The sequence below is a fragment of the Camelus dromedarius genome, chromosome 24 (assembly GCF_036321535.1).
Source record: "Camelus dromedarius isolate mCamDro1 chromosome 24, mCamDro1.pat, whole genome shotgun sequence".
Taxonomy (NCBI): Eukaryota; Metazoa; Chordata; class Mammalia; order Artiodactyla; family Camelidae; genus Camelus; species Camelus dromedarius.
Genome location: NC_087459.1, coordinates 18,919,372 through 18,941,167, shown reverse-complemented (window position 1 = coordinate 18,941,167; position 21,796 = coordinate 18,919,372). Strand labels below are relative to the sequence as shown.

At 43.6% G+C, this 21,796-nt stretch overlaps 1 protein-coding gene across 7 annotated transcripts in view; it reads right to left on the bottom strand.

The window, feature by feature from the left end:
• Positions 1-1,744: 1,744 nt before the first annotated feature.
• The window catches only part of TNRC6A (trinucleotide repeat containing adaptor 6A), a 175,975-nt gene continuing 155,923 nt past the window's right edge, over positions 1,745-21,796 (bottom strand). For 4 of the 7 annotated variants that reach the window (XM_031433026.2, XM_064478526.1, XM_064478527.1 and 1 more), the window contains 9 exons: positions 20,517-20,648; positions 11,685-11,843; positions 10,920-11,060; positions 9,151-9,258; positions 7,717-7,938; positions 6,944-7,120; positions 5,836-5,906; positions 4,914-5,053; positions 1,745-4,569 (listed from right to left, as the gene is read on the bottom strand). In XM_031433026.2, coding sequence (XP_031288886.1) covers positions 4,194-4,569; positions 4,914-5,053; positions 5,836-5,906; positions 6,944-7,120; positions 7,717-7,938; positions 9,151-9,258; positions 10,920-11,060; positions 11,685-11,843; positions 20,517-20,648 — 1,526 coding nt within the window. In that variant the 3' untranslated portion in view covers positions 1,745-4,193. The remainder of the gene's footprint in view (positions 4,570-4,913; positions 5,054-5,835; positions 5,907-6,943; positions 7,121-7,716; positions 7,939-9,150; positions 9,259-10,919; positions 11,061-11,684; positions 11,844-20,516; positions 20,649-21,796) is intronic. The other 3 variants (XM_064478528.1, XM_031433029.2, XM_064478529.1) reach the window with 1 other exon arrangement.

The following is a 21,796-nucleotide window of genomic DNA, read 5'->3' as shown; positions in this document are numbered from 1 at the left end:
ACCCTCCCTCACCAAAAGCTGATTTTAACAACCTATGAAATCACGAGAACCCAGGTGGTTCAGTGATATGGTAGGATGGCAATGGGGGTCCAAGCATTGGATTCAGGCCTGCAGGGTGTTTGGGCCATTTAAAGCTTGTCTTCTGGAAGTGGGGCTGGACTATGGATACAGCTTCCCTCACTACCCAGAGCTGAGCCCTGCTCTACCAGCAGGTTGGGGTTCTTCCCTACCTAGTGGGCCAACAGCCGGCCAGGACAGGGGCATCCTGGACCTTGAGGACTGAGACAGGCCCAAGGTCTCAGGGCCGGGAAGTCACTCTCTTGCCCCTGCACTGGAGCTGTCTCTGCCACGCAAGCCATGCGGAGCTGAAACTCTCCAGCTGTGCTTCTGCAAGTGGGGTGTGTGGGCCTTACTGCGGCTCATCCTTCCGAGGCATTAGGGGCTTCCTGAAGAACAGCAATTTAACTGGCTGTTTGAAACACTGTTTTTAGATGAAAACCTTATAATGGAGCAGAATGAAATACTCACATGCAGCTTTAACCAAAATTGCAGAGTTTAAAACTCTGCCCCCAGATCCTAAGGGGATCCGCATCGCCCATCCTCTCCTTGGCTTTGGAAGGGTGCTGGTGGACAATTTGAGAAACTGTACTAGGACTTTGTGTTTCCTATTCTACGGCCAGTCTGGGGTGCTCAGAAATTAAGTAAGAAAACACACACAGAACACTAGCTATGTAGAGAACCCTTAACATTCTGTTACCCCCCCCTTCCCCACCACCCTGCAAATGCCTCCTCAGAGGAAGTGCCACCAGGGCCACAGGCCTGGTTCTTTGTAAGGGGCTTTCGAGGTTCATCTGGGTTGTTTCTGGCTCTTGTTCAGCGACCCTGCCACTCACATCTGAAATCAAAGGATCAACAGGAAAAGGTCTCCTCAATTCTGGAGAGGGAAAATTCAGTCAAGTCCCGATGCACGGAAGCAATCTCTCAGCCGAACACTGAGCCAGCTTGCTCAGTGCAACTTCTGTCATTCCTTTTGACCCAAGTATCTCGCCCTTCCCCTCAATTCCCATCTACACACTATTTAACCCAACTTAGACCCTGTCAGGAACCTCACCTCCACTTCCCTGGTTCATCCACCCTCACAATTGAATGGCGTGGCACTACCACAACCCTGGGTCCTCAAATGTCAACAGGTAACAGCTGTCACTCCTTCAACACCTGTTCAGTGAATACCTAGTGTGTGACCACGTGGATTACAGAGACTAGCAAGAGGTTATTCATCGGCTGAAGCTCAATGATCACCAGCAGTGATGAGGGGATAACATTTTCGTGGCAGGCAGCAATGGGAGGCGGTGTCTACACTTGATGGGGAAAAAAACCCCGGGGAAGCTGACCACAGCGATCACCGTCTTTGAGGGTAAGGGAGCGCTGGGCAGGCTGGTGGCAGGTGTGGAGCGGGACCAGGGCAGCTCAGTGTGTCCAGGGGAGCGGGAGCAGGAGCTCAGTGGCCCTCGGGAGCTCTATTTGCAAACGCATGACTGGATGTATTAAGACGTTTAGACTGACTCTTAGAGGCTGTCAGTGAGTCGAGGCCACTCAGCCAGGGGGATATCGTGGTCAGACTAATGGCCTGGACTAAGGCACAGGCAGCTGAGAGATGGAGGAGGGCGTGGGAGTAACACAGCCACTTAGGCGAATAGAGCTGTTTTCTTTAAGGACTAGGCAGACAAGGCAAAAATCAAACCACTTTTACTTTTTTAAATCAAACACTTTATTTCCACATAACAAGCGCAAAAAACTCCCAAACACTTTTAACAATACAATTAACGCAATTATGAAGTCAATTATATACTACTCAAAGCCCCAAAGGTCAATCAGCTTAACGTTCTGAACATTTCCAGACGTGGTTTTTCAAAGCTACCTTTGGTTTTTGGAAAAACCAGTATGGAAGTCGATATACATTGAATGCATTGAACAACATTAGCTTACACCTGGCAAGTTGGAGCATGATTTGAAGTCATACACTGAAATGCATACACAGGTTCTGGCCCAAGGCTCCTGCAGTGAGGAGGGCAGGCCGTGAAGGGGGAGAAAAAGGCCGGTCCAGGCTGTGGCATTTCTCATTTTGTAACAGAGGTATGAGAGTTTAACACTAGAACACTGTCAAGTCATTAAGCTTCATGTTCCAAATGGTCTCTTGCTGAGGCTTGAGATGGGCACAAATGGTGGGGAAGATGGAGTCACAGAAGAGTTTTGAGCAACAAGATCCCAAAGATGCTCAAAGAGGGTAGGAAGGAGCAAGCTACAGTTTCCCATTGTTCTCACATTATTTCAGGGTGAAATTGTGAATAAGTTCGGATAAAATGTTCAGATATTTGCTCAGATTGTTACTCGGTTGCTCTATGAGAACCCTCATACATAGCAACTCTGAAACTTTCGTTATAAAAAAGAGCGTACAAATAAATTCACAAAAAAGAGACAATTAATGTTGAGCAGCCAAAAAGTCATGGTTTATTATATCTGAAGAAATTTCATAATTCAAACACAACCAAACTGTACATTTTACAATCACATTCTATTTGTAAACAGTTAAAAGCCACTGACTTCTTTTGCATCTTAGGACACAAACAGTTAGAATCAAGGCAATGAAATGATGGCAAATTCTGTACTGTTAAAATTTTTACCCTTGTTTAGTCTCTCTTCTTTGACTAAGCAAGCATTATAATACCATTTGTGGGCAAAAAAAGGGGGGGAGGAGAGAAAGAAATTTTAAAAATGGTGTAACTCGTTAGTTTGCAACAACATTTAAAATTTTCTTTGTACAACGAACGATCCTGTAAGCCCAGTATCTCGGTTACAGTATGCATAGTTACTGATTTCGGCTTTAAGGTACAACAGTTAGACAGTAACACAGTCACGAGAGAGCAGAGACGCACAGAGCCACTTGATGGGGCTACAAAAATTATTACCTACTGATTATTAGCAAACCGTCATCACTCACTAATAAAAAGACAGCATCTGAAAGCAGAATCTCAAACTCCAGCTTTAAGCATTTTTTTGTTTTTTTTTGTTTTTTTTTTTTTTGGCAGAGAAAATTCTTTAACAGAGCAGTATGTAGTATCAGTGCTAAAAGTTGGGGTTTTTCTTTTTTTTCCTATAAGAAACTACAAGGAGTTTTTTTTTTTTTTTTTTTTTTTTTTTTAACTGGGGAACTGGTTTTCCTGAGAACCATGCTCTTTGATTTAGGACAGGAATAGAAAAACAAAAGAACATGGCCAAATGCTGCTCCTTTTTCCCAGAGATAGAAAGCATCTTTTAAATCATCCTCCATTTTTTTTTTGTCTTTTAATTTTTTTTAAATGATGGAAGAGTAAACATTTTTTTTTCTCAAAAAACAAACAAAAAAATCTGTAAACAAGAAGGTTCAACGTGGGAACCTTCAAAATAAAATGGAAAGCCTATTCAAAGTGCAGGGCCCGTCCTGGGTGGCAGGTGGGCTGCAAGTCACAGCTGTGGCCACAGTTTTTCAAACTGCAGAGCGAAATTCTTTAGTTTTCTAACATGAAAAAACTGGTGCAATACTTTCATTTATAGTCCTAAGTCAGCATCATAACTTGATCTTTTAAACTCCACGATACCACAATAAGGTAGGCAAACATCAAGGCATAGTAGAGAGCGCACACCTTTTAAGAACATCCTTGAGTAAACATTTACACTGGAACAGCTGCCCCCCCATATTGCCGATTAGACGGAGAGAACATCATTCAGTGCAAAGTTAAAAGCTCATACATTATCAGCCCAAAAAAGGGTTTTGCAAAAAAGAAAGGAAAAAAAAAAAAAAAAAAGAAAAAGAAAAAGGGGGAAAAAAAAAGATGAATGAAGGGGGGAGGGGGACAGGAGAGGGGGAAAAGAACCCAAAGGCTAGACATGATGACTACACACAAGGGAGCTCTTCTACACGGTTTAGCATGTATGGCGCTATTTGGGAGTGTAAATAGATAGATACCTTTTCACATTATAATATTGGCCTGCATGATTCAAGTATTCAAACTGATATGTTTCAGGGAAAACAAAGTGGAAAATGTGCAGAGAAGAGCTGTTCCCACAGGTGGCCCCTGGCTGCAGGCGGCGAGCCCGACTTAGTGCTCCTTTCTTTCGCGTCTTGAGGTCGCAGTCCGTGCGTCTAGTCTACACTGTTACATGGACTCTCCACCCCCACCCAGGTGGTCAACAGAAAGAAAAGCGTTAATGGGGGATGGGCTGCTAATTCCCCGGGGGTCGCTGCTGCTTGGAGGCCCCCACAGGCTTGTGGAATAATGTGGGGTCCCCCAGAGGGAAGTGCCATGAAGGTCTCCACAGTTAGTTCCCGACAGCCCAGCACCATTCCAGTGATTGAGATCGGTCCGGCTGGAGAACGAGTGGGAACAGTCGAGGGAGCCCAGCCGGCTCTGGCTGGACCCGAGAGACTGCCAGCTGGGAGAAGGGGTCAGAGACTGACTTTGTGCAAAGAAACGACTGATCTCCTCTTCACTGGCAAACTCAGCAAGAATAGTAGTGTTCCCCAGTACACACCTGGAGAGAGACACAAGCAGGCCTGGTGAAGACTCGGGGTACCTGAGGCTCTGAGTCAAAAGTCAGGGTGACACTTTGAGTTTCTGCTTAAAAAAGGCCCTGGAACGGGGAGAGGGAGCGCACAGGGACCCAGCCTGCCCTCCGGCCGGCGAGCGCAAGCCCGAGGCGGGGCACGGGCCCAGGGCGCTCCAGGCCAGGACGCGCCACCCAGAGCCCGCGGAACCCAGGATACAGCGAGGCCTGCGCTGCGGGACCGCACGCTGGCCCAGGGGCGGCACGGGGCCATCAGCCGGGCTCTCACGCGCACGAGGGGACCCAGGTCACGCACAGAACGGCCAACTTACATGTGCAGAGACTTTTGTGCCTTCACTACCTCTTCTTTTGAACTGTAACGGACCAAAGCATTTCCATGTGGGAGGTTCAGGTGGAATGTTATCAGTGGGCCATGCTGCATGCACAGGGTACGCAGAGTTGAGCCATCGATCTAGGAAACAGGGTGTGGGAACTGCCAGTTAGATGCACCGTCACGAGGACCGTCCATGGAGGTGGTCCCAGGCTGGGACTCGGTCCTGTCTCTCTTGCCCGAGGTTCTTCACTCCTGGTGCCGCTCTTCACTGGGACTCACTGCTGTGATGGGGTTCAGCACCCCCCGCCCCACCTCCACTGGTCCCAGAGCCATACCTCTGTGGCCTCTAGACTCCTGGACATTCCCCAGATCCCCAATTCCTTAGTTAGCCATTGCCCCTGCTGTGGCTTCATGTCTTCTCTCTTCCCTGCCCTGAGGACAGGATTCATCAAGGCACTGCTCCCTGGGGGAGGAGGGGGGCGGGCTCTTAACACCCAGCCTCCAAAGGAGGAGGGGGGGTGGTCCAGGGACTGAGAAAACGTTCTAATCTACAAGGGCAGACAGGGCTCCTCAAAGGTAGTATGAGCACCACCTGCATCAAAGTCATCTGAATGCCCGTACAGAAACGCAGATCCCTGATCCGAGCCCAGATCTACGGAACCAGGTCTTTGGGGGTGAGGCCCAGGGCTCTCTTTTTGGTCAGCTCCTGTGCATTTTACAGTGTAGAAACCGCTGGGTCAGACCGCCAGTCTGTCTGAGGCAGCTAAAGGCCATCCTTCGCTGTTTCCTCCGCCCAGCCTCCACACCTGCTCAGTACCACTCAGAAGGCCTGGGCAGTCCTCATCTCAAACAAGAATGGAATCCTCTGCTCTCCATGCTACCTGGTGTGTCCACACAGACAGGACACCTGACATTCTTACCTGAGGTGTAAGGTTTTTTAGAACAAGCCAATTTGTTATTCTCCCTGAGCTGCTCTCACCCCAGCTGGAACCTAAACAAGGAAGAAAAAGGGCAGGTCAGTTTTCCAAGGCTGTGGCCTGAATGAGTGTTCAGGACAAACACATCCCAGTCAAACTGCAGGTATTCGGGAGGGTCATCTGGGCTCTCATGGGCGTCCTTCCCTTCCTTCCTCCTTCCCTGCACTTCCACACGGGGTACTTTCTCCCCAGGCCCAGCATGCCAGCTCCCCCCCCAGCTCTGACCAGTCAACTGCCGGGGCACGTGGCTCTGCCTCTGGGAGAGCGGGCTCAGAGGGCTCCCAGCTTATCACATGGCAGGCTGGTGAACCAAAGGCCAGATGTCTTTACCATCTTTCCCTTCATAAAGCTAAACCTCTCTCAAAATGATCGCCTTTGGGGAATGGCCTCAGTTTGGGATGATCTCAAAGGGATTTAAGAGCTTGCAATCGTCCACACACTCCTTGTTTCGTCTGTGTTCCCACGGGGGCTCCCCGTCGGCTGTCCTGCTCGGCCCCACCACATCCCTTCTCCCAGCAGCAGAGCTTTAAAACGCGATCAAGTCACTCCCCATCTACAACCACTTAAAGGTGCCTCAGAAACACCGCGTGACTTAGGACATCTGCACGACAGAGCTCACGCCTACTCATCTCCCCCCGACGCTGCTCCACCTCTTGCCAAGCTCTGACAACTCCAACAGGAAGCCCTATGCTTTCCCAGGCCCCAGTGCCTTGATACTTGCTGCTCCGTCTGTTTGCCCGGCTTACTCTCACAGGCCTTCTGATCCCACTCAATCCTACTGACCCTTCTGAGGGTGAGGGCTCCTAGGCCACTTTTATTATTGCCCCCACCATGTACCACCAGTCACTTAGCTGGCACCCAGAAGATGTCTGTGGCCTGAAAGAACCACATACATGTGACACTGATCACACTAGTTTGCATTTATTAGCTTGGAACAGACTCACGTGTTCTTTTCCCATAATTAAAACTTTTCTCCAAAAGAAACAATGCAAGTTTTATTTCAGCCAATCACCTGTCTAAAGACCAGAAATTATTAATGAAGTCTTACTACCATTTTCAGCCTGGAGATGAGCATGTTTGGTCCATTCTGGGGGCAGGGCAGGAAGACGGATAAGATCACATTTACTGGTTGAGCCAGCAGATAAGCTCTGAGTTGTATTTGTGGTTGCGTGTGTTGGGGGGAGGCAGGGGCGGGGCATGATGCCAGCACAACTCCAGTGCCAGTCGTCTGCAGAAGGAACAGAGGCGTAAGGCAACCGCTTGCCCCAGTTTCCTGGGACAGTCCGGTTTAGGCCTGTGCGATCCACCCACAGCACCCTTCTCTCAGATGTCCTGCTGCCTCAGTGAGCTCTGCGCCACCCTAAGCGCAGGCCAGGCTTTCACTGAAGCAGGCCCCACTCCTCAAGGCCCAGGTGGGCTGCTCCCACCTCGCCCAGGCTCGGCAAATGGCAGCTTCTGCTCTGTGTGACGTGGTGCCTGCTACGAGCAGGAAGTTAATACACTAAGATGAGCTCTTGAGGAGCTTCTGAAAGGAAGGAAATCCCCATTCCATTAACTTTATTGCTGACTGCTGTGTGTCTTTGGGTAAAAGTTCTTAAGTAAACCAGGCAAAATTTAAAGTAAAATTTGAGATTCTCAAAAGCATGGAAGTTGCAGAAGATGGCAATGCACCAGAAACCTTCTGTTTATAAATAAAGTTCTAGTCCTGCTTTATAGAGGGTGATGCTGCAGTCTGCTGTTTAGGTCTCTGTTAAACTAGACTGCTGGTACTGGCTAGTTTCAGAAAATTAACCACATGGAACCACCGTATGCACGCCACCTTACCTGGGGTATACCTGGCGTCAGAATTTCCCCATCCTCCACCTACACGAAGGGGAGAATTATCCCACGTAGACAAGGGTGGCTTCTGACCAGTCAGTCCCGGAGGTGGGCGGGACGGAGCAGTGATGTTTTTAGGTGGCAAAGGGACCTTCCACAGCTCATGAGCCAGAGAGGTGTTTGTAACTGAACCAGGAGACCATGTCAATTTGGAATCACTATTTCTGGCTACTCAAAGGGAAAAAACAAAGTGGGGGAGAGGGGAGATAAATGCTTTCAGAAAAAAGAAAATTTAAATAATGATTAACATTCATTCTCCCACTAAAAGCAAATCAAACAAACAAAAACTATAAGAAATCCCCATATCAAACTAAACTGCCAAAGAAGAAAAACAGAAAGGCACAAGGAAACTGCTCCCTTGCCTCAAAACAGCCCGTCTGTCTGTTATTAACAGTTTTAAGACCTGCGAGACTTAGTCCAGCGTACAAAGCTATACTTAACACTGCTCTGAACCGCTCTAACACAGCAATTGGGAACTCAACAACTGTAATGAGTCACTCAAGACTGACACTTAGGCCATCAAATAGATTTTAGCACTCTGTTGTTTACTCATGAAAAAAGGACTACAGAAGTAGCCCCAACTCAGGGAGCCCTCAGAGCAGACATTTGCTGGGGGGCACTCTGTGCCAAGAGCTGAGCTGCTGGGTGCTTGGCTACCTCTAATCCTGACACACATGCGACTGAGGATCAGAGAGGTTAAGCCACTTGCCTAATGGGTCCAGCGCACAGCCAGGCACACAGAAAACTTCTCAAAATCATGCTTAAAAAAGCCCCATGATGGGGTAGTAGGGGATGGAAAATTTTATAATTGCCATCACCATCAATTACTTTTCTACCTGATCCATAAGCTGCATGTTTTTAAGTTAGCACATCTCAAAGTGTAATGGGAAGACTGGTCACAACACAGTTTATCACTAGTCCGAGTACGGAACTGACTGAGTGTTTATAAGCTGACAACAACCTGACACTGCTGCCATAGCCCCCAAGTGCATAGTCATTTTTCTAGCTATTCCAAGTCCAGGTTTACTATATTTTACAGAAGTTATCAGTCTGTAAAAGGCTGGATATTAAAAAATAAAAGGTCCTTCACTATAGATAGTTGATAACCACTGCTTTGAATTAAATTACATTTAATTACAGAGCTGAGATGGCTCTCAGATGTGAGTGACTGTTCAGTGAAGGCTGTTTTAGTAGATTTTAAACAAGGGCAAATGGTGTTAAAAATATTTTCCAGGTTTCAGAAATATACTTACACTCTAAGCTCCCTGAGAAGAAGACTGTAGATCAAAAGAAGCGGGATTAAGCGTCACAGCCCCGCCCCAGGTTCTGAGGACACCCCTCCCTCCGACAGGGCCCTGGCGAGCCCGGGGCAGGACCCACCTGAAGTGCTTTGTGCTGTACTGCTGAGGGGAACGTTGTAGTTGGAGGCACGAATGGATGACCAGGCACTAGTTGAAGGCAGCGTGGTGTTCAAGGATGAGGATGACCCTAAGTGGGGAAGAGCCAATTAATTAGTCTTCCCCAGAGTAAGGGATCTGGCATCTGAGAATAAGCAAAAGCACCAGCAAACCTGCGACCCTGTAACTGTGGCCCCCAGCAAGCAAGCAGGCAGGCACGCTCAGGGCCACGGGGACAGTGCCTAAGACTGCAGCCTCCTTCCTGCCTTTGAAACAGCATGCAGAGAGCTTGCTCACTGTTTTCACAGTGGCTCAGAAGAGGTACTTGCCCTCCCACATCCCTGTCCCCTACTTGTCTGTGAGAATACACGTCAACAATGAGATACAGCAAGAGATACCCCCGAGAAACACCAGCCCCGCCTCTCGGTACCGGCCCCCACGGGGAGGGCCCCTTCTCACTGTGCCTAGCTCCTGCCTCTCAAACCCGGTGACTTCTCCTTGGACAGTTCACCAAGGCACCCAGGGGCTGACACTACCACTTGGCCAGGCCTTCGTCCTCCCCCACGTGCCGCACGTTCAGTCCCCGAAACCTCGCCTTTCTTCCTGTTGTTTTAAAACGCCCCTGATGACCCCTCTAGTTTAGCTGCAGACTCGATCCCTGCATGAATCATGGCAACAGCTAACAGGCCTCCCTCTCCAAGCCATTCTGCTCACCACTGTCGGATTACCCCACCTTAAATGTGGAATCTCCCACTCAAAATCTCAGACGTTTCTTTCTTTTAATATCAAATCTAAATTCCTCTCCTGACTTTCAGAATCTTCTACAAACAAGAAGAAACCCTTGTTTGTGCAAGCCACCAGATTCTTTTGTTAACTCCCAGGCTGTGAGGTGTTATGTCTGGCTCTGTCCCCATGTTCTCCTACAGAAGCAGTGGCTTTAACTACTTCCAGACGTGGTTGTCTGCGAAGTTCAGCCACTTCAGAGTGAGGAGGATGCTTATCTTACCACTGTGCTACGGCAAACACTTGTTAAGAAACAGGTATTTAATGAAGTGTTGGCCGGTTTACATTTTCTTTATTATAAACTGTTCAAAGGGACATACGAGAGGACATGTGTTACAGAAACAGAGAGGGTGTCTTTATTCATCTCATTCACCTTGTGTCTAGTGTGTGCATGGAACACCTGTAAATGCCTGGGGTGAATAACCACGTGGTAGATGGGAGGATGATTTTTATTTGATAACCCATTGAAAAGTGCATCTAGACTGCAGGGACCCTTAAATTGTTCTTATTTTCATTCTCTGAGAGACAAAAAAAAGCCAAATTGCTTCTCCAGATGAAAGTTCTTTAATATCCAGAGTGTATAAACAAATAATGTAACGTCTTTTACAAGAAATGCCCGTTTCTTAATAACCACAATAGTGAAACTTGTAATAAAATAGACACCACACTTCAGTTATTAATACAGCTACTGGAAGGCAAATGCCTGTTGGTCCTTTGTGTGTCAGCTTTCTGAGATAATATACGTGTTTACCACACCAAGAGATAGTAAGTCCACCCCATTTTTAGAGCAGCTGAAGAATCACCTATGGGAAACTGAGAATTCTGTTTTCACTGTCACGAGTCCCATGGTTCTGGTCAGGTGTTGGGACGTGCTAGTGACACTTGCTGCTGAAAGTTTCACATCTACTTTGAGCCATTCTTAAACTGTCCTGCATCACTGAGAAATTGAGTTGGTACCAGCCTACATACCACTGTTCCTGTCCCTGAGGTGGTCAACTTCCCGCACAGTATTAATTGAAAGATTGTTTATGACACTGCCAGGAGTGACGTAAGGGTCAGTTTCAGGGTCAATGTTTGGATAACCTTTCCATGGTTCACCAGGGCGAAATTCTGGAAAAAAAAATGTAAAATTAGTTCAGGCTTAATCATCATCCAAGAGTCCATTAACTATCCCAAATTTTTATCCCTAAAGTCTACACAATTCTCAAATATTTCCAATCAATACCAATGCCGTAACAGGCTGACTCAGTATTACGATTATTATGAGCTGTTATTTATGAACACTTACAAATTGATGCATGGAGTAATTTTAATGGGTATAATATAGCTCTAAACAGTAAGATTTCAAAGTGCTTTATTACAAAACTTAAAGCTGCAGCAATCTGGACAGGACAGAGAGGCCACAGGTGCATTTCTAGTGATTCCTCAGCAAATGAAAACATGGTCGAGCCAGTTCCTGGACACAGCTGGAGAAGAACAATGAACGAGGGTTTATGGATCCTTTGTGCCGCCAGCGGAACTAACCCCACCTTCGGAGCTGGGAGCACAAAGGCCAGGTACACTTATCAGCCCAGACTTGGTGCTCACGTCTCAGGGGTCATTTCTGCATTCTCCTCCATCCTTAGTGTAGTTCAGTCCAATCACACTGAATTGCGGCCAAATCATGACCACAACTAGAGGTAACAAAATCTTAATGGAAACAAACGCTCATGAAAGAAGCTGTTGGCATTTTACCTGGTGGCCAGTTAACACTGCTAGAGCCATTAGGCGATTTGGCACGTGGCCAGCCATCTCCTATTGAACCTGGAGGACTGGCTGGTGAAGTACTGCTGTTCATAAAGTCGTAGGGAACAAATGGAGACTCTTCCAGCCTGAAACCACTTGAAATAGCACCTAGAAACAGAAAATGGTAGTCAACTGTGAGCAAAATACACCACCGCATTCATTTCTTGTAGTTTGTCAAATATAGTAAGTAAACTTTCTATTAGATCTGTGTGCTCCAAACTGGACACCGTGGGTTATATGAAGATGCAAGGAGGAAAGGAAGCCCTGTGCTTCCTTCCAGACTTCAGTCACTTCCACGCCCCGATACGAATGGGGTCCTTGCCCTCAGTGACAGTATATTCTAACAAACAGCCAAGTAGATGGACAGAGAGCAGAAGGAGTGTGTGGCAAGGAGGGGGGCAGGGCCGGCATGTAAAGGGCTGGGGAAGAAGATGCTAGGCAGTGGCTGTGGCCTGCACAACGACAAGGGGAAGGATTGCTTGGCACATGTGAGGAACTGGAAGGCCATTTTGTCTGAAAAACAGTAAGTGGGAGAGAGAACAAGGTGAAGGAGTGGGGCCCTGGTCTTGAAGAGCAGAGACGACCAAGCAGCTTTTGTTTTAAATGCTTGTAATTGAAAGGTCCTGAACTGGGGTATGTATACACGCTGGTGGGCACTAACCCAGCCCGGACTTGATTTAGTTATTCTACCAATTCCATTCCCTCTCTTCTCTGGCTTCCTTATCTAGTTATTACTTTTATTTGAGTGAACTATGTATCTTTTTTGTAAGCTGAATGAAAACCACTTGGAAATAAAATGGGATGTATCTATAAAGCAGTAGCTGTGAATAAAATAGTAAGTAAGCATAGTTGCCAAATTTCAAGTGATTAATTCTTATGAGAGAACCAGTGATGATAAAAGCATTCCCTTTATAAAGTAAGAAACAATTCTTACTTATTAAAACTTCATTTTATAAAAAAGGAAAATAGATTTGACATAACTGGCAGCTATGGCCCAATTATATTGTATTAATCACTGCATGGGAGGGCATCAGAAAAATAAAACTTAAAATTTATGTGGTAGGTTTAGCCTGAGCAAATAGATTCACACTGGAGAAATGGCACTGTCTCAGATGTGGGGTATCTCATGAGATAACAACGAAGGCAGCAACAATACATATCTAAGCCTGCTCTAGTGCTTAAGTGCTTCAGAGGTACTGCCTTATTCCGCCTCAAAACACAAGAGGTATCATCATTATTCCCACTTAATAGCCAGGGGACCGAGGTTCAGAAAGGCTGTTACTCGCCAGTAGCTAATAAGCAGCACAGCTAATTCGGAGCAGGGCCAGGTGTCAATTCTAGAGCCCATATTCATTTTGCCATTTTGCCACTGTCTCAGCTCCTACCCCGACTCTTAAGGAAAATTTCAAACGAGATACTCTACTAAGTGGCAGATTCTGCTTAGAATCCCAGTCTGCTTGATTTATGGTCTAACGTTCTTTCTACTACATGACAATTTCACCTTCAAGTTCTGATAATCATCAGTCCAATGTGTACAAATCAGCAAAGCAACATTTGAGCCAAGTCTACTCAAAGTTTCAAGATAAAATCCAAAAAGGAAAGGAATGTATGTCACAAAATACTCTTTTAATACTAATCAGAGGAACATACATTTGATGTTGCTTGACTCAAGAAGCAAGTCCCTCCGGCTCCTCCCTCCCTATTACTTTAAAAGCACTCAGCCCCATCAATTTGGCTTCCTACACAGCTCCTTTCACTCCCCTTGTTACTGCAAAGATTACTGAATTATTTTGTTCTGGGTCCACTGTATGCAGCACAGAGTTGGAGTTTATAAATTAGTTTGACCCACTTGCATTTATCAAACTGACATACATTTAGTCTTAGTTCTCTCATATTATTTTATATGATGCCTTCTATTTCTTTACAGATTCTTTAAAACTTCTGAAAACGTTGATTCATTTTTTATTTTTCTCTGTAACGGTAGAAGGCTCATAGCTTTTGTTTAGTGGGTGCCTTTATAACTTACACGTTTAATCTTCATTTCTTTTTAAAAAATTTTATTGAGATATTACTGACATGTAACGTATTAGTTTCAGGTGTGTGACAATGATTCGCTATTTGTATATATTGGGAAAGGATCACACAGCTTTTGAATAATGACTACTCAAGGTCAGGCCACTGTCATCTTTTATTTGATCAAACTCTGGGATCAGGTAAGTAAAGTTTCCCAGCTGATCACTCTGTCCATGACCACTCCCCAGATCTTCAGTCTGCAGCCAGAGTAATCTTTCAAAAATGCAAATCTGATCATGTCACTTCTCAGTTCACCATTACAGAGGGGGTAACAATCAAATTCTTCTATATGCTACTCTTTCAGGTTCTTAAAACTCTGGCCTCTGCTCACCTCTCATGGTTCCCCCTCCTTCCACCTCTGCCTGCTGACTCCTGTTTATCTTTCATATCTCAACTTAAGAGATCAGAGGCCTCCCAGAAGCCTTTTCCAACTGCCCTCAACTCCAAGACTGAAATAAACGCACCCCCTCTCCTGAACATTGTACTTTTCTCTGGGCATTGAGGAGGGAACAGGGATTTTATAAACTGCTTTCAAGTCACAGAATTTTACATAAAGCATCACAGATACATACCCCAGCCTAGTCCTCACTTGACTCACAACTCCCTCAACGTGCATGCCTCCACTCCCTTCTACTTTCCTTAACAAACCTGGTTTTTCTGACTCTGGAAGGCGTGCAGTAAAGGGTTAGCACAGCAGGGCTAGACCGCACGCTGTAAAGAGCTGCAGGACTAGCCCTTGATGGCTCCCGGGCTCCTCTAGCTCCGAGAATATCCTGCCAGATAAGAGTTCTTTTGCATACCTTGGCCTTTGACCATGCCAGAGAATTTATAACAATGTGATTTATGGTGAGCATCTGTTTTTGTTCACCTGGGGCCTGGGTCATGCTGTTTTTATCTGAATTCCAAGGGGTCTACAGGGGGTTGCAGATTGAGCAGCTAAGATCAATCACACAAGTGTGCTCCACGTTACAGAGCTGACCTTTGATAAAGACTGAGGACACTGAGGCCTGGATGAGCTTCTCTGGATGGCCATCTTTCTACATGTTTTCACAGGTTATTGCTAGGAGAATTCAATCTGTGAGACTCCACTGAGAGGGGACACAAAAAGCCTCTCCTGGACTCTGTCCCATGTGCCTTTTCCTTTGCTGATTTGAATCTATACTCTTTTGCTGTAATAAACCATGAGAATTATTACAGCTTTTCTGAGTTCTGTGAGTTCTCCCAGCAAGTCAGCATATGTGGGGACCTCTGACACAGGTTTTCTTCAATGTGCCCTTTCTTCTCCCACAACTATGATACTAGCTCTCTAAGCTTCGATAAGTGGGGATAAAAATAGAACCTACCTCAGATTGTGATGCAAACTGTCAGAGGCATCCAAGACTTCCCCACAGGACTCTCCAATCCCAGGCTCAGCTCATCTCTGATGTGAGCCTGAATGCTGCTATCAGACCACCCCCCTTAAAAAACGACCTCTGCACCACTCTGCTGCTGTGGGACAACAGCCCCCATTTACCAACACGTGGAAATACAAATGCCACTGAGGCCAATCAGGTTTACAAACAAGTGAGGCAAGGTGCCTACAGGAAAAAAACCCATGGTCCTTATTCAGATAGAAACATGATGATAGGGCAGTATTTCTTTGGTTATGGAGTACAGGAAAAGCTCCCTCTACCAACGGGAGGGAAGGCAGAGGTGTGAGGGAAATGGGAAGAAAAACAAAACAAAACAAAACAAACAAAACACTCCCACCAAATAAATGCAAAGGTAAGTGGCTATAGACACTACCATCAGTCAAAAAGAAGGGAGTGGCCGTGAGCCAGCAAGCACAAGGGCAGCAGCCACTTACCTCTGGGCTGGGGGTGGGGGGAGACACTGCTTTGGAGCTTGCTGCTGGCAGACTCTTATTTCTACAGATGCCCCAAATCTGAATTTTCATATAAAATTTTCTGAATGTTTAAAGAGATATTGGTTCAAAAAATTTACTTTAAAAATAGTGAGGATCTAACAAAACGTAACACAAACTGGCAGTTTTGAGCTCTTTCCTGAAATACATAGTTAGATGCCAATTTTATTGTTATAAAGGAAAAAGACACTACACCAAAATATTAATAATGGAAATAGGATGATTAACATTTCTCTATTTTTTATAATATAAAGAAAAGAAAAATAAAAGCAAACAAACAAAATATGCCTGAGAAGAAGATTCTAAGCCTCTACCAGAAGAGAGAGAGAGAAATAGCAAGAGAAGGAAAAGAGCCACGGAGCAAAAAGGAATAGCTCTGGGAGAAAATACTGCATAAGTAACTACAGAGTTATTATGATAAGAAAAAGCACTTTCTTTAAACAAACTGAAAAGCCTTTAAAAAAAAAAAGTCAACATTCTAAGACTTGAAATTTGGAGAGCGCTCGTATACAGATGTAAGACTAACCTGGTCTTTCTTCCAAGAGATGAAGACCAAAACCACAGCAGGTCAAGGTGCATTTTTAAGGTCATTTTTACCAGGGAGGAAAAATATACAGCAATGAAGAAAGAATAAAAGCAATCAAACAGAAGAAATTCTATCAAACATTCTTGATTTTAAGGGAAGAAGTGAAAGCCTGAAGAAATAAAAATCACACCCATGAAAGGAAACTATTAGCCTTGGGCTGTAAGGCACGTTACAAGCACCTGCTATAGCAAAGAAAATGGGAATGTTTGGGGGCTGGGGACGCAGACAAAAATTAAGAAATTTGTATTATTAATAAGAAAATAATTTTAAAAACAAAAGGAAAAATAATGACAAAGTTTCAAGATGTCAAATTAAGTAGATTAAGGACAGCAGAATAAAACCATGCACTCATGGTCAATTAATCTATGACAAAGGAGGCAGGAATATACAATGGAGAAAAGTCAGTCCCTTCAATAAGGGGGACTAGGAAAACTGGACAGCTCCAGGTAAAAGAATGAACATTAGGCCATTAGAACACTCTCTAACACCATATATAGATACAAACTCAAAATGGATTAAAGACCTAAACGTAAGACTGAAAGCCGTAAGTGTTCTGCCTATGTTTCCTTCTATAAGGAAACATAGGCAGAACACTCTTTGACATAAATTGTAGCAATATTTTTTGGATCTGTTTCCTAAAACAAAAGAAATAAAAGCAAAAAACAAACAAATGGGACCTAATTAAACTTCAAAGCTTTTATACAGCAAAGGAAACAATTAACAAAACAAAAAGACAACTTAATGAATGGAAGAAAATATTTGCAAATGATATGACTGATAAGGGGTTAATATATTTTGGATATTAAACAACTCATACAACTCAACATTTAGAAAACAATCTGATTTTTAAAATGGGCAAAAGATCTGAATAGACTTTTTTCCAAAAAGGAAATGCAGATGGCCAACAGGCACATGAAAAGATGCTCAACACGGCTAATCATCAGGGAAATGCAAATCAAAACCACAATGAGGTATCACCTCACAACTGTCATAATGGCCATCATCCAAAAGAACACAAATAACAAACGCTGGCGGGGATGTGGAGAAAAGGGAACCCTCACACACTGTTGGTGGGAATGTAAACTGGTGCAGCCACTGTGGAAAACAGTATGGCAGTCTCTCAAAAAACTAAAAACAGAACTACCACATGACCCAGCAATTCCACTCCTGGGTATATAACCCCCCCTAAAAAAACCCCAAAAACACTAATTCAAAAAAATACACGTACCAAATGTTGGAAGTAGCACTATTTACATTGCCAAGATATGGAAACAACCTAAGTGTCCATCAAGAGATGAATGGATAAAGAAGATGTGTACACATACACACTGGAATACTACTCAGCCATGAACTCCTGCCACTTGCAACAACATGGATGGACATGGAGGATTATCATGCTAAGTGAGGTAAGTCAGACAGAAAGACAAATACTGTATGATATCAACAAACTAGTGAATCTAACAAAAAACAAACAGACTCACAGACACAGAACCAACCAGTGGTTACCAGTGAGGAGAGCAAAGTAGGGAGGGGCAACACAGGAGTAGGCGATCAACAGTACAAACTATCAGATATAAAATAAGCTTCAGTATATACTGCACAACACAGGGAATACAGCCAGTATTTTATAATAACTATAAATGGAGTATGACTTTTAAAGATTGCGAATCACTATATTGTACACCTGTAACATATAATATTGTACATTAACTATACATCAATGAAAAAAAACAGTAGGAACCTAGACTGAAGTAAAGGAAAATCATCAACCTTCTTATTCTTAAAAGAGAACATTATCAGAATGTGTTCCGTAGACTGCTATATATACAGGAATAAAAATATTTATTGTTTATGCTAATTACTAAAAACCTTAAAGATTCCCTCCTCACATTCCAGATTTATGCAGAAAAACAGTCTATGCAATAAAATGAACAGTGAAAAAAAGGATAAAAAAACGTTTTAAAAAAGAGAAGATAAAATGCAAACATAAAATTAAAAATTAAAAATCAAACATAAAATTATTAATTGAATTGAATGAAAAACAAATCTATGATAATAGGCTGCTTGTAAGAAGACACCACTGCCTACTACCTGCATGGCCAGTGCCAGGCAATGAGATAGGAGCTTTAGTTACTATTTCATTCAATCCTCAACAATTCTACAGTGTATCACTTCCATTTTACACATGCAAATTCCGTGGCCTTAAGAGTTTTAAGAACTGGGATCAAATCAAGTCTATCTGACTTCAAAACCTATGCTGCACGGTGACACCCCATTTACGTAATGCGTACTATTTACCCGTACGCCCTCTGAAAGTACACTGAATATGATATGCATCACACTGACGAGAGCGCCGGAAGGAAGAAGACATTTCACTGTTACAAAGAAAATGGGGCTCAGACACGCAAAAGACATTGGAGAAATCATTTTAACCTGAGAAGACAGAAAACCATATGGCAGAAACATTTTTCTGTGTCTCACATCCTATCTCTCCCGCCATTCTCTTCCAGGTGCTTCACGACTACTGCCCTTGTTCCCGTCTCTCTGGGCCAACCTGACACACGTGTCCATGATGTCAACGTTCTGATGAACACCAAATCTTCCTCTGGCCCAGATTTTTCTTCTAAGTACTAGGCCTCTATTTCTAATTTCTTACTGGGCTTTTCCACGTTAGGCTATCCCCCAAACACCACACTCAACAAGTCTAGAATTAATTCATTATTTGACCCAGCAGGCCTGCTTTGTCTCCTGCCTTTACTCTACCATTAACTGCATCACGGTCCACTCGGCCCTTCACTGAGCAAATGTTCCCCAAACACTGCAGTGTGCTCGGTGGGGCTACAGGTAAGCCAAGCACGGGCGCTGTCCTCCATGAGTTTACATCACGTGATGGAGACAGGCCTAAATGGATACCCACACAAGACGTATCTATATATATATCAAGAGGTGCTATTTGAGCACAAAGCCTGGAGGAGGCTTCTTGGAAATGACTCTTGAGCCCAGTCTTTAAGGTACAGGGGTTGGACTGAGGGAGGCGAGAGGCACTGGAGGCAAATTACAGACAATCATGTACACGCAGAGTAAGTCAGTTATCAAGCCTCTTTTGTCCTTAATTCTAACACTCTCTTCAGTGCATGCCCCCCTCATGTCCATTGCCCTCTTTCTCACTCGGATTTCTTTAAGTCTTATGTGCCTCCAGATCTCTACCATTTTCATGTTTAAAATAATTTTCGGAACAAAAGTTTTCCACGGTGGCTCCATACCTACCGTCTACCTGCACCTTTCTCTTTTCTCTCATTTGTACCTTCACTTCTAGACATGCCCACACAACAGAACCCACCAGCTTGTTCTGTCTTTGAACTTTTCACACTCTCCTTGCTCTTTCTCTACTTGTTTGGTAAACCTGAAGCCTCAGTTCAGATGAGTCCCTGTATAAAGCCTTTCCAGACCTGCCACACCCCTGGTTTGTTAGCCCGACTCACCTCTCCAGTGGATTTCACATTCTTGCTGGATTTGTGCTAATACATGTATTAACTTCTATAGTTCCTATCACAGTGTGCTCAAGCTATTTACATGTTTATTTTTGCTACCAAACAATGAGCTCCCTCAGGGCAAGTATTTTTACTTGCTTATGTACACTCAACTGTGTACACGTCTGTACATATGTATCTATATATTCCAAGTGACCTAGCACAGTCCTTGGAAAGCAGAAGATATTGCATTAACATCCACTAGATGAATGGCTTAATATTATAGTAATATGAAGATGATATTTCTAAAAAAAATTTAAGAAGACAATAATACAGAATCTATATGATTAAACACACAACAAAATACATAAAGAAAGGATGTCAATATACAAGAAACTGACAGAAGTCAAATTATGGTGAAAGTTTTTAACACTTGACATCAGATTAAACTGAGTAAGTATTAAGTAGAACATTAGGACAATAAAATAATAGCAAAATACTAAATGACTGACCATCTAAAGAAGGAATAATTAAAAATAATAAATGTATAATCTGATCTCTATTTTGCATTATAGCGTAATAAAGGTCAGTTTTTTAAACTAAGATTTAATAACTAATAAAAGCACTTTTTAATAACAAGGAAAGGTTCCAAAAGAATTTGGCTCTTAAAATATGCATTTAAAATAGAATAAAGGTCTAAATTTAGTATTCTAGTTTTTTTAAAAGGCAAAATATAAGTATTTTTATACCATGTTTGCTGGAGTTTTGATCCAAAGATGTGTTCACAGAAATGCTGTCCACTGTAGTCCACTTCCTTAGTCTTGACTGTGGCTCTTTAATACTGTTCATATCCATATTTACATTCAAGTTTGAGTTCAAGCCTAAAAATAAAATAATAATTTAAAAAATACTTCATAAAATACAGTATGTTTTCCTTGGTACCACAACTTCCATTTTCTAGAAAAACATATGCAGCTAATCTAGTGTTTTCAGTCTTGCCTAATGTTCCTTAATAAACATCATCCTCCAGACGTGGAACAGCCAAATGATCACACACAGAAGCAGGGCAGGCAGAACAGACACTCTGGGCTCCTAGCCAAGGTCACGCAGAACATGCCAGGAGAAAGAGCCACGGCTAGGTTGTGAGACAGAGCAACACACACAAATCCTAAATAGCTGGTCTAATACTCAATGATGGAATGGTTTCAAGCCATAAAACCATCAATACTGTAACTGCATGAACTATGAAAAACCACTCCATATAATTTTGAGTATTTAAAATTCCTTGGCAAAAAAGAGAAAAATTCTAAGGAAGCTAATATTAAAGTTTATCTAATAAAATATAACTCTTAGCTGCTTCCCAAGAGTACCATGCATGAAGAACTACGTAAACTCACTTTTAGTTGCTAACGTTTGCTTGTAAACCACTTTCAACTGGCTAACCAGCCAAAGGATATTGTCATTTAAAAGTACAAATTCCAGCTCTAATATCATACATAAGGGCAAGGCTCCCATATCCCAAGGTTCAAGTTACTTGAACTTTGCTGATGGCACACATCACACATCAGACTTAGATATTCTATTGGAACAAAGAGGAATTTCTATGTTAGATACTGTACAGAAAACTGACCATTAAGCCAGTGTTTCTTTAAGTGTGATTGCAGGGACCACTATCAGCAGAATCATCTGAGATGCTTGTTAAAAATGAAAACTTTTCAGTGGGAGTCAGAATCTTTGTTTAACACACATCCAGCTGGTTAGTCTAAAGTTTGAAAACAAATGTTTTAAATACTTGGGGCTGAAGAGAGTTCACGTGTTACTAGGTCAAACTTAAAAACTTCAACAATACGAATTCTTTAATATCATCCCTATTTTTGGAGAGAGTAATTTGATTTGCGGCTCTCTGGACTCATGTTAGACCCCACAGTTGGCAAGTATTTTCTCTACAGGTCTGGACAGTAATTATCTCAGGCTCTATGGGTCGCATGGTCTCAGCGTCTCTATGCAACTCTGCTGTAGCACAAAAGCA